The sequence below is a fragment of the Galleria mellonella genome, unplaced genomic scaffold (assembly GCF_026898425.1).
Source record: "Galleria mellonella isolate WM207_F2 unplaced genomic scaffold, CSIRO_AGI_GalMel_v1 utg117, whole genome shotgun sequence".
NCBI classification, from domain to species: domain Eukaryota; kingdom Metazoa; phylum Arthropoda; class Insecta; order Lepidoptera; family Pyralidae; genus Galleria; species Galleria mellonella.
The window spans coordinates 5,869,846-5,883,192 of NW_026441980.1; the positions used below are offsets into that span (position 1 = coordinate 5,869,846).

The 13,347-nt window shown below is 35.4% G+C and overlaps 1 protein-coding gene across 1 annotated transcript in view; it reads left to right on the top strand.

Annotated features, from left to right (window-relative positions):
- Window positions 1-13,347, top strand: part of LOC113511785 (serine/arginine repetitive matrix protein 2) — a 55,641-nt gene that overhangs the window by 30,217 nt on the left and 12,077 nt on the right. The window contains exons 4-22 of the mRNA XM_052896749.1: window positions 1,481-1,589; window positions 1,670-1,778; window positions 2,311-2,430; window positions 3,214-3,346; window positions 3,585-3,663; window positions 4,766-4,907; window positions 5,835-5,940; window positions 6,381-6,507; window positions 7,288-7,378; window positions 7,929-8,129; window positions 8,282-8,374; window positions 8,493-8,514; window positions 9,075-9,164; window positions 9,435-9,547; window positions 10,665-10,783; window positions 11,345-11,445; window positions 11,864-12,032; window positions 12,422-12,535; window positions 12,977-13,204. Of these exons, the coding sequence (XP_052752709.1) occupies window positions 1,481-1,589; window positions 1,670-1,778; window positions 2,311-2,430; window positions 3,214-3,346; window positions 3,585-3,663; window positions 4,766-4,907; window positions 5,835-5,940; window positions 6,381-6,507; window positions 7,288-7,378; window positions 7,929-8,129; window positions 8,282-8,374; window positions 8,493-8,514; window positions 9,075-9,164; window positions 9,435-9,547; window positions 10,665-10,783; window positions 11,345-11,445; window positions 11,864-12,032; window positions 12,422-12,535; window positions 12,977-13,204 (2,266 nt within the window). The remainder of the gene's footprint in view (window positions 1-1,480; window positions 1,590-1,669; window positions 1,779-2,310; window positions 2,431-3,213; window positions 3,347-3,584; window positions 3,664-4,765; window positions 4,908-5,834; window positions 5,941-6,380; window positions 6,508-7,287; window positions 7,379-7,928; window positions 8,130-8,281; window positions 8,375-8,492; window positions 8,515-9,074; window positions 9,165-9,434; window positions 9,548-10,664; window positions 10,784-11,344; window positions 11,446-11,863; window positions 12,033-12,421; window positions 12,536-12,976; window positions 13,205-13,347) is intronic.

Consider the following 13,347-nt stretch of genomic DNA (forward strand, 5'->3'; position numbering starts at 1 on the left):
CTTCTCTGATATAAATACGGTTTTCTGCTTTATCCTTGACCACATCTGGTATACCTGTCCAACAGTAATAGCTTCTATCCAATGTTTACATACAGATTTTGTCTTCATTTCCATACGAATTACACAAGGTTTGTCCTTAGAACTAGGTAAACGTTGCGTTGATTGAATGTCATTCTCATCCAATTCCAATTTTACAACTACCCTGCTCAATACGTCCTTCAAGTCTCCTTGGGAAATATCTGGTATTCCTGCTATTTCCAAAGTTGTTGACAAGGATTTTTGTTCAAATGTATTGATTCCTTGTTCAAGAACTGTCACTCTCAGCTCCAAGTTTTTGTTTTTGTTTAATAAATCCTCATTTTTGTGTTATTTCTTATGATATTATCCTGCTTTTTTATTGACTGCTCCATAGACCTCATTTGGTCACTCAAAAACTCGAGGGACGATTGGAGGTTACTTACCTCTTCTCGAAGGCTTTTTTTGAGCTCTTTATGATGTCCTGTACGAGTTTTATATCGATGGTGTGGGATGCAGTCGGGAAACCAAGCATAGACTCATCATCGTCCCCATCATCATCGGGTATCAAATATGATGACCTTCGAGATGCGTTTTTTAAACAATCCTCACAGCTCCATTCGATGCCAGTAGTATTTCGTAGCGTATTCAATTGTTTATTAGATAATTTAGCACACGCTGGATCAGCATGTACTACTTTATCACACCTGCTACACTCCAATCCAGGCATTTTTTTAGTAATATTCTTCTTGCACACATCACATTTCTTCAACACCATATTGAGGGTAGATATTAAAATTATATATATATATATATATATATATATATATATATATCTTATTTTTATTAATTACTACACTCTGTCATTTATTGTTAATTTTATCTCTGCCATTTATTATTTTTTTTTAATTATGATAATAATAATAATTAAATGTGATTCCTAAATAGACTTACGTAGTAGAATAACTATTGTAACCATTATTTTACAAATAGGATTGTAAATCAATGATCGTAACGCATAGTAAATAATTTGAATTTTGTTTTTGTCTAACAATCTGCGTTTCGAACAAGCGGCCCCAAACATATTCCCAATATAAACACGTTAACATCATACATAATGAGGAAAATCTATACGATCGCCTATAAAACATTACATTTGCATACGTGTGTTATGCTCGTGTTATAGATTTATATTTTTTAATTAATTCATGTGTTAAAAAAGCGGCATATGATAAAAAGTTAATCCATTATGCCTTGTCTGATTATTTAAATCAGACGGGGCATAAAATGGATTATCTACGCTCTTACGCTTACACAAATTATCTAATAGATATTTTTACGGTTCATGACTCCGTATAGTTTGTTAATTTCCTCGCATAAATACCCTTCCACCGAAGCATAAAAGGTCGACAGGATACTTTGAACCTAATTAATTTTAATTAAAATATTTACTACACTATTTCAGTATTCGAAAACAGCGAGAAAATGATACTAGTAATGGAATATTGTTCCGGCGGTGAATTGTATGATTATCTTAGTCAGAAAAAAGTATTACAAGAGGATGAAGCTAGAAGGTCAGAATCGTGAGATGTTATTACATTGGATTTTCTATGGCTGGATAGCATTTGTATTAATAAAAGCAGCTTTATTTCAGGTTATTTAGACAGATCGCAACCGCTGTGTATTATTGCCATATACATAAAATTTGCCATAGGGATTTAAAATTGGAAAATGTATTACTCGACGACACTGGTAGTGCGAAGGTTAGTGATGTTATTTTTTCTTTTAATTTCTTCGTAAATACATATAATATAAATGTATATACTAATCTAGTTAATAAATATTATAATCAACCGAGCGACTTTAAAGAAGAGGATTCTCAATTCGACCTTATCAATGGACTTCAAAAAGTTTCTTAATTTGGTTGTATTTTTTATGTTTTTTACCTCATAACTCCGTCAGTTGTAAACCGATTTGGAAAATTCCTTTTTATCTAAAATAATATATGATTTAAAAGTTTAATTTTTAATTAAATTCAAATTTAGCCAAAATAGTTTGCCTAAATTTAAAGTATTTTTTTCGCTTTGATATTTTTTATAAACATATTTAATACACCAACTCTATAAACAATATTTGATATTCGTAGAAAAGTGATGATGATAACTTCGCCAATTATTAACCGATTTTGATGCTTCTTATTTCAATCGAAATGTTTACTCCTGTATTGGTATTAATTTTATAAAAAATATGTGTTCTTTTTGTTTTTTTACTAAAAACTAATCATACTTGTTTCAGATTGCTGATTTTGGATTGTCAAACGTTTTTAAAGAGACGTCACTGCTATCTACATTCTGTGGTTCACCGTTATATGCATCACCAGAAATCGTCAAAGGAACGCCATATATAGGTCCAGAGGTATTGTAAAAGCTATGAATAATTGTGTTTCTTTTCTGTTACACATGTCACGTTTTCAGTCCGGTGGCATACCACGTATAAAAAACCAAACGTGACCGGCGTCCTATCGACGTCTACCGGATTTAATATGAACAAAATACATTTATGCATTTTAAACACACAATGGCTGTTTGTAAAATATGAAAGTAGCTCGTTTTTGCAAGTTTTTTTCTTATATAATTTGAAAAGGCAAACACACTGACGGTTCGTCTGGTGGAAAGTGGTAACCAACGTTTAAAAACGTAAAACGCACCATAGATATCGTACAATATAATACCATAGTATTCCACAAGCGTTGCCATTCATAGGGACTAATATGTTTTTTTAATGGATGATAATGGATTGATAACCCCGCCTGCGCTATCGGTAAAAGCAGGCGAGGCACCAATAGGAGATAGGTGAGGATTAGGACGTGTCAGTTAGCCCACATGACGAATTCCATAAGAATTAACCACGATGGATTCCAGGAGAACCGCGTGGAGGGCGACTTAATGGAGTATATTGCTATCAACAGGTCTGACTCTATTACTAACAATCTCTTTCCCTCGGGACTATTATGTTATATTTCTGTACCTTGTAATCATTGCTGTATCACCTTACAAACTAAAACACAGATTTGCATGGCTGCTTGGTGGTAGAAACACAAGAGGAACAAAGGTATCTATATATAAGGCTTCCTCTATAATTATGTTCCAATGGGGTTCTTAATATGATATTATTATTATACTTAATTTTGTTAACCAGGTGGATTGCTGGTCGTTGGGCGTGCTGCTGTACACTCTAGTCTATGGGGCCATGCCATTCGATGGCTCCAACTTTAAACGATTGGTGAGGCAGATCAGCAATGGCGATTACTACGAACCCAAAAACCCATCAAGTAAGTTATTTAAGTGAAATCCATACTAGTCCGTGCTTATATATTGTTTTTATATATGCTCGAGATTCAAAATTTTTAAACGATTACACAGATTTTGATAAAGTTAGACATAGAAATTAAAGATTTAGTTCAAATATGTAACGTTTTAAAATTTATTTTTAATTAAATTGCATTAGAAAAATATTGTAATTATTGCATTTCATGTTATATTTAATGATAAAATATGTTTCATTCGCAGCTGCATCACCTTTAATTCGAGATATGCTCACTGTAGATCCGCTCAAACGTGCTGACATCGCATATATATGTGACCACTCGTAAGTTTTTCTAAACTGATTCGTACTGTCATAAAATGTATATAATAAAAATAACAATTCAGACGAAATAACTAACTAGAACCAAAATGATCACGCACAGTGCTATTTCAGAGAGCTTTCTCCTGTAAACGCTCAAGTTGAGGAAAGATCTTCTTGCCGAGGTTTACCCTAAAGAATACAGCATGGGGATCTTCAAAAAGGGCGTAATAAGATTTCTTAAGGGTCGGTAACGCGCGCACGATATCCCTGGTGTTACAGGCGTCCACGGGTTACGATAACCCCGTTTATGACGGGCCGTATGGTTGTATGCCAATATATTAATATAAAAAATGGCAATTACGAGTAATAGGAAGACATTATCATAACAAAATTCACACAAAAAGCAAACAAACGTAACACCGACGGCGCCCCGGATGGAAAGTTTATCACTTTGTTGTTTGTTTACCATCGGTTGTAGACATGAAAGTGTGTACAGACGACAATTTGGCACACGATCGGTAGAGCCATCAAATATACGGTCCGCCTGATTGTAAACGGCTGCTGTGGCCCACGAACGGCGTACTGCGCATCAAATAAACACAATGTTGAAAACCCTCGCCGGGTTACATTGCAATATACATATGTCATAAAACATGTTGTTTGCTGCATTTTTTTAGAACAAAATCGTAACATCTCGGAAGTAAAACACATGTTATAAACATGTATATTTTTTCATATCACCATCATCATCATCATCTTCCCACCCTTATCCCAATTACATAATATATATAATTGGGATAAGGGTAGGTATATATTTTTTATATAAATACTATATTTAATATGCTTTTTTATAAGATAAAAATAGAATATTGACTCCGCCTGCGATATACGATAGCGGGGTATCAATTAATGATGATAGGCAAGGATGAAGTCAGGTCAGTTTACTTATCGTGAAAATATTCATTATTAGGTAACCACTACAATTTCTTAGGAGGACCACATAGAAGTCGACTTAATTAATATGTATTACTAGCAATGGTTCCCATAATTTACAGTCCCTTTCTCTCACCGGATGCTATATGTTTGGTGTAATCGTGATAAAATATGGTCTTGTGGTACGCAGGTGGGTGAACACGGGATGCGGCGCGTCATGCTTGGAGGTGGCGGAGGCGCTGGCGGCTGAGACACCTGTGCGGCTCGATTTGCTGCTCTCGCTCGCACCCGCAGCGCCCTCTAACTGCAACTCCGTCGTCGTGCCTCCAGAGGTACCCACGTGTTGCACTACCTACTGTCGTTAAGAGCCAATTACACGTTTGATTTTGTGTCAAATTATAGAGAAACGAAGAAGACATTTTATCGTGTGGTGGACAGCTGAAAATAATTATTAAAAAAAAAAACTCTTATCTGATAAAAATTACAACATTGCAATATCCTATTAAGATTTTTTTTTATATTTAACATATAATTATTATAAGATCGTTGATTGCCCTACAATGTTTGTTTAATAGTGTATTATCAGTGGTTATGTGGTTACGTTATGTTTTATGACCACACTTCATTGATGTGTTAGGATGGACCTTGTTATGACTACGTCAGCTCGGCGGGCTCGTCCACTGATATCGATAAATGACGTAGTTATTTGTCATACACATGGACAAAAAAGAACTTTAGTAATTAAGATAAAATAATCAATTAAATAGCGTAATATTTTTTTTTTGTTAATTAGCCAGCCTTAAAAAAAGAAAGAAATAATGATACGAAGTGACGAAATGAACCTAACAATAATATTTTGTAGCATTTAAGTTATTGGAATTGCGTCCACTCTTTTTACGTAACGGAATGGTAAACTCGTGCTGTTGGCAAAGGAAAGTATTACCCGCCAATTGCCTGTAGACATGAGTATCACAGAATTAGACTTTATACCGTAGAATGGTATATTATGCCATAGAATGATATATTATGCCATAAAATGGCATATTATGCCACTATTATATATTCTGCTCAATAAACAGAAAAATCCATGCAAGTACATGTAGATGATGGTAGAAATACAATTTGGGTCGAAGATATTAATACAAATGACTTTTTACAATCTCCCTGTGCTTAAAAGCTTTGCGTGTGTTCGGGAGTACTACTTAACGTTTTGAGTATTTTAACTAATGATGAAATGTATTTTACTTTTATTTTACCAGACTCCACTAGGCCCCGAAGAGAGCTGCACAGATCTGACAAGTTCCACGTCAATGGCTGTCGAGCCCAGCAACTCAGCCGAAAAGAGGATCCTCGAATTAGTTGCAGGTTTGTACCAAGTGTAAATAGATGTTTGTAAGAATTAGTGTCCGTTAGTTACTCTGCTAGCTAATTTATTAGTTGATTTATTTTGACCTAAATGTAATTATTTTTATAGCTCAACATTATGTTTTTATGATTATCGATAATTTGTGTCGAAATTCTAAAATTGTGATTTTTATTTTTATTGAAATAATAATTGAGAAGAGTAGGGGCTTAGAAATCGTCAATGAAAGATTCTGTACACCTATTGGTAGATAAGACCGGTTTAACTATGCACTAAATATTTCACGCAAACACAAAGTTGCTTGTTCATACGCTTAATAATATTATTTCACTTTCGTGTAACTAAGTTCTTTGTATTAGTAATTTGAATTAAAAAATTAAACTTGATTTGACCTGTTTAATTAATTCATTTCCTAGACTTTTATTATTGTATACAATTTCAGAGGGCGGTGAAGACGCAATAAAACCGTCGCCAACTCGCACGATTGTGTCCGCGACTGACAACAAGAGAAAATTAGAACTCGCCATGTCTGCCAGTGGACTGCAGAGGAAGAAGGAACGAGTGGCCAGGTATAAATGCTCACGATTTCCTAATATAGTCGCCGACTAGATTTGATCTTTGCGAACTATGGCCAGGGCTTTATATTGTTAGGCCAAGACGCTTTCAATTACATTTCTACAAATATAAAAAAAAAAAATTAAAAACACCACTATAAATGCGAAATTTGTAAGGATGTATGTATCAATGTTTCAAGAAAATGTATTTATTGTTCAAGAAAACTATTAAAAAGATTTGAATGAAATTCGATACGTGGATAGGAAATACTCGTGTTTCCACTTTTAACACAGCATATTTTATATAACGATACAAGCAGTCTCTATGTAATCTGTTTTATTATAATGGGCATAGCTTTTCAGTAAGTAATCCTGATATGTTTTTTTTTTCGACATTAATAATTTAAAAATAAGACAGTTTTAAGGTAATATTAGACAATAATGCATAATTAACACAAACACCTTTTTATCCTATTTTTTTTTTTTATGTAAGAATTGCAATAGAAATTTATACAAAGTTTGATTACTAAATACGCCGTATATAAAGTAAGAGATAATACTTATTATTCGATGCTAATTAATTGCGTATTTTATAATATGTTTATATGTGGTGTTTTATGGTGATGTTTATGTTTATATCCCACTTCGAATAAGGAAGAAGGCTTATGCTTTCGATATTTATCCCGACAAAAAGACTTACAGTTCGCTCTTGTAAAGGAATTAAAACTTGTTTTGAAAATATGAGATACAAATATATTTATAATGTAAAAGATGCAATGAATTATTTATATATAGTACCGCAAGCGTCGGGCCTGCGCCGCCTGCAGTGCCGGAAGAGTCTGCGACTGAAACACCACCTCCAACGCCGCCAGTCGCAGCGGAAGCGGTAAGATATGCTTCGTGTTTACGTATAGGAATTATTTTATATTCATGTATTTTATTTTACTCGCTTAAGTTAATGCGCTTTTTTTATATTTCTACCATAGAAAAACAATTAATACATAATAATGTAAATATATAATGATAAATATATCTGTATTTTTTTATGTAAAACAAAGTACCGCAATGAATCATTGGATGAACTCAGGTGTACCGAAAATAATTTTTGAATATTGGATTATGGGCTATATACACATATAATGTAGTAGATGTGAACCGGTTTGGATGTAGGAAACATACTAATATATAATTTATTAAAAAAAAATAGAAAATAACACTTAGCACGCGTTACATTAAGTTAGGAAGGAAGAAAGCTTAATTGTAAATTCTTATTAATATAACGAAATTATATTACTGTTTACTATTGACAACACACACGTGTTGGCAACATATGTGTATATTGCCTGTTGTAAGGAACTTCATTGAAAAATTTTATATTATAGATTATTAAAAGAAATATTGATAGTTTTATTAATATATAAATTAATTCTTATCAGCCAACTCTAAAGTCATCGGCGACTATTACGATTCAACCGGCGGCAACGGAACTCGTAAAGGATCTCACGAAGGAGATCGTCAAGACGCCACCCAAAGAGGAAGTTAAAGAGAAACCCGTCAAAACGAAGGTTACAGTCAAGAAGAAAGTGCCTAAAGCGGCTGAGGAGAAAGTGGCGCCCGAGAAGAAAGATGAGCCGAAAGTGAGTGTAACTCATAATATACTAAAATTGAAAATAATCAATACTATTTATTGCACAGTAAATATAATAAAAATACTCTAAAAGCTAAGTACATTGATTTCAATAAGAGTCTTATAATGTAACGTTGATTAAAATACAAAATGTAACAACAGGAAGAGGCGAAACCGAGTTCAGTAGCAGCTACAACGGACAAGCTGACGTCGCTCTCAATCGCTCAGTCGCCCCCCGCCACACCGCCCGCCCCCGCCCGCCCCCGCCCCCGCTCCCTCCTCCCCGCCTGCCTCCGCCTCCACCCCCGCCCCTGCACCTGCACCTGCACCTGCTACTACACCCGCTCCCGCTCCAGCGACTACGCCTGCCAAGCCGAAGAAGTTGTCTATACCAGGTGATGATTGTATTAAACATTACAGCTGTTATAAACTTTTAAATTATATAAAGAGATCGCACCTGAGGATTGTAGCTCGTAGTCATAACGTAAAACTTTGTACACTTTTGCCAATCTGACAGCGTCTCTTATCGTAATTTGTATAGCGCCACAGATCAATTCCAGCTTTTTATCGGCCTTCGCCCACTACAAAGTCTTGATCCTCTAAGTCTTTAAAATTTAATTTGAATATTTTTCCATTAGGATCTGTTTAGAAAAATAAGAATTAGTTATATTCCTCGTTTTCAAACCCAGAATATGTTTGTGTGTAATGTGGAACAGTGTGAAATGTAACGAAAGTTAAAAAAAAAACCTTAATATGGAACAACTTGGCAAACATGGTCATAATATAAGATAACAATGATATCCTTTTCTTATGAGATTTTTTTGTGATAGCGATCCAAAAATTATTTAATTCTTTACTGCGCCAGAAACATAAAAATATACAAATAAATGACAATAATAAACATATTTATTATTTGGATTGGACTTCATTATCGATCTTGTTATTTTTGATCTAGGAGGAAATGTGGGCAATTTCAAAGACCAGTTCGAGAGGCGAGCGTCGCTGACCACTGCCCCGGAACCTAAACGCTCTGTATCTAAGCCAGGTACCTATATTTTGAACATAATATTTTACAGTCCTTTTTCGAATTGAAAATGTTTGAAATAACATATCCATTCATATGGATTAACATTTTTATAATACACAGCCTTAGCTATTTACTAAAATTTCCTTCATAAAAGCAATGGGAAATTCATAATAACCATTGTATATGTCCTTAACTTATACAAAAAACAAAGATTGTAATTATTGAGGGAATTGTTTTTATACAAATTTTGCTTAATTGTTTCGTCTATAATATTAGAATTGTTTTCAGTGGTGTCAAAGATCGCCAAACCTAAAGCTCAAAGCGAAGACCGCGAGTTAACACCGAAGACTACAGACAATGGCACAGTGCGTTTGCAGCAGATAGGCATCGAACCTTCACCTGTAAGTCACGCTTGTTAGCTAAAAACAAAATTGAAAGACTATTCTATATATTATATTAGTTGTATCCCGCGGTTCCACTTGCGTAAATCACTACATAAAGTATCATGTGCTAAATTAGGAAATTTGTGTACTTATATCTGTATTTATACTTATATATATTATGTATTTATAACTATAACTTATATTATGTATTTGTACATGTACCAAATTTCATTCAAATCCATTGAAGAGTTTTTGCGTGAATTAAACATCTATCGACACAAACTTTCGCATTTATTATATTAATAGAATTAATAGGATTAGTATAACACTAGATATATGACGGTGAAATTACTGCCTACTGTACAAAATTCGATTGCTTGGGTACCTCTGTCCCATTTGTGTTTCAACCGTGAAGCAGTTGTGTTTGCATGGCTGTGTTTCGGTTTGAAGGGTGGGATATGACGTAAATTTACTGGGTATAGAGGAATAACACCTGAGTCCTCAGGAATGGCAACGCATGGAGGGTATCATGGGCAAAACAGTATACTCTGTTATGTCCATGGTACTGCTCATGTCTATATACGACGGTTACCACTTTACATCAGGTGGGCCGTCAGCTTGTTTGCCATTCTAAGTTCTATAAAAAAAATGCTACTGTTATTGCAAGTGTTTATGGTATTTGAAAATTTAATAGCTCTCTTTGTTCTGCAATATGGATGTCTTCAAAAAAAGTATCTACAAATTTTGAACAGCAACGTAATAGGAGTAGTAACAGCTTTAGAGGTGCAAGTGTTCATAGGTGACGACAGCGATTTTTCCATTAAATGAACCGTCAGCTCGTTTGTCTGTTTATACGATGTTGGGGTATCAGTGAGAAATGAAAGGTGAGGATCGAGTCAGGTCATTCGCCTTATCATGACAAATTCACCAAAACTTTACTCCGATTATCTCTAATGAGTCGTGTGAAAGTTGTCCTGACAATGACTAGCAGTGGGTTTTTTAGTAGGCATTACTAATAATTTCTTTAATACATTGGAGTTATTTATGCAGAAAACAACCACTTTAGCTTAGAGATGGCTTTTTTTTTTATATAATTGACGCCAATTGTCATGTGGTATATTGTCCGTCGCCGCAGCAAAGTCCACCGGAAGAGGTCGTGAGTGCGGCCAATCGCGGCGTGAAGAAGGCCGACAGCGAGCCGTCGCACTCGTCCGCGCCGCTCGATCCCGGCGTACTGCTGCAGGACGCTAGAAGGTACGACTTTAAGATATATGTACTGTGATTATATCTTGTTGATGACCTGATATGATATTAAATAGCTTCCCCCAAGAAATCAGCTATCAAGTATAATATAATTTTTCAAATCTGACTGGTAGATACAGATAGTAGCGCCTTCACAGAAATAAACTCTTACGTCTCATTATATTATATTAATATACAATAGTCATTAGGAATGACAATGCGTGATGAGTGTTTTTTTTTTTAATGGATGGAATGATAACCCAGTCTGCGCTAACAGTATGAGCTGGCGAGACATCAGTGAGGAATGATAGGTGCAAATGAAAAGGCAGGTCAGTTAGTCCATTGTAATGATTACAACTGGAATTTAGCAGGATAGCTTCCAAAGGGGACATATATTTACATTCTTTGCAGAAAATTACTCAGTATCACGAATAATATTGTTAGATTTTGTAATATTACCTATTTCTTTATAAACTATGTAATGAATATAAAAAATACTTCGCTCTGTAGATGAAATAATCTATAATTATACTCATTATTTTGTTTCATTCATTATACGTTGTTTGATTTCAGAAGTCTACAAAACTCGATGGCAAAACTGGCGGAAGAGAAAGCAGGCGAGGAGAACCGCAGACGCGCCGCGCGGGACATTATATCATCAGCTATACGTACTGGTACAATATTACTTAGTCTAATGGCAAAATTCATTATATGTATATGCAGTGAAATAGCCAAAATATCTTATATTTTGCCATTAGTACAAATTTTAATTTTATATTCTTCATGTCTTTGTGGCTATAGAATCTTTTTATAAGTCTTCTGCCTATTTCATATCGACAATAATTTACACATGATAGGAAGGATTTTAAATAGGTACTATGCTTTGATCATGCCCAAAGTCCTACGTAAGCAATGGGCAATACTCGGTGCCCACTTCATTTCATTTCAAATCTAATAAAATTTGTAGTAATATGTTGGATTGCATTGGAGTGCGCAGGGATGTTATAATCTAAACAAACCCTCTCCTTTACAGACCCTGTTGAAAGTATTTGCTTCTTGGCATTTTTTGAATTATGTTCTCTTTCTCCCCAGGCAAGCCTCCGATGCCATACGGCCGCTCGTCGTCGGCGGGCGTGGCTACGCTGCTGTCGCCTGCCACCACTCCCCCCACCCCACCCACACCCGCCGCTGCTGCCGCGCCACCACCCACCCGGGTGTTCCGCACTGAGGCTCAGCATCGTGTGGAAGATCATCGGCCGAGGTTTGTCTTATCACTGTATTATATAAATGACAATTCAGGCAAAACTGACATTTCCGTGGATTTAGTGATAACTATGTTAACTCACTGACGGTTCGCTTTTATTTGAAAGCTAAATAAATTAGGGCTTCCAAGTAACAGATATCGTAGTGGAAGCAGACATCTCTCTCACTCGCACGTGAATCACTTTATTTTGTAAAATTATTTATTATATAAGTATTTAATTGTGTTGTTTTTCTCCTATATTGTATAATGCAAATAAAGACTCATTTATTCATACTATCAGCAATGACAAACGATATACTCTGTTAGGATAAAAAAAGTCATTACTTTTTTGCTGTTCTAAGTTTCTTAAAGAAAATCTATTATAAATATATTGCCCGGTCGTATAGGGGGGTGTCAGTGGAGCGCATTATACCAATACGCGTAGCCGAGGAAGGTCCTGCATCACCACCGCCTAAGCCGCAACCAGCTGCCGCACCCAGGCTTTCGCAAACACCGATCAGGTAACTACAATAATCTTTTGTTTTTTTTTTGTTCGAAAATAAATTTAAAAAATATTTAAAGATAAAAAAAAAATCTTGTGAAATAATGTATATAAATTTTCATATTTATTATAAATTCATATCTGTGTTTTATAATTTTTTTATATTGATTTAAATGTAATGGTAACCTAGACTGCGCAATTGGTTCACGATTGCGATGTACCAATCAGAGATGATAAATGAAGATCAGGTTAGTTAGACGTGATCAGGAATTAATCACGTTGATTTCCAGAGGGAACGACTTGATATACCCTATATTGCTAGCAGTGGAAGCGTTAGACCCTGTTATAAAATAATCTCATTATTATTATTATTCAACACTGACACTCCTTTTAAATCTATATGTTTTACGTCTAGGGTTGTACATCGATGCGTTTATACATATAAATGTGTATGTTGCAGGCGCCTGGTGTCGACAGAGTCGAGCGCGAGCGAGGCGTGTAGCAGCCCCGGCGAGCCGATAAAGAAGTCGGCGCGGGAGTTCATCATCCCTATCGCGGTGGAGGGCAAGGGTTTTGTGACGCCGCGCCAGCGCAGCCTCGAACCGGAAGCGGCTGCGCCTCCTACTTCGTTAGCCTCGCTCTCCTCTCTCGGCAGAATGCAGCGAACGCCTAAGCCTAGACGTATTAGGTATATACTAAATTCCAACTTTCAATCGTCCTGTTTTTAATGGTTGAAAATGGAATGGTAATTCCACCTATGTTGTCGGTTTATGTTCGTGAAGTAACAATGCTGTATGTATAATGTATGTAATGTATAATAATGATGGTGTT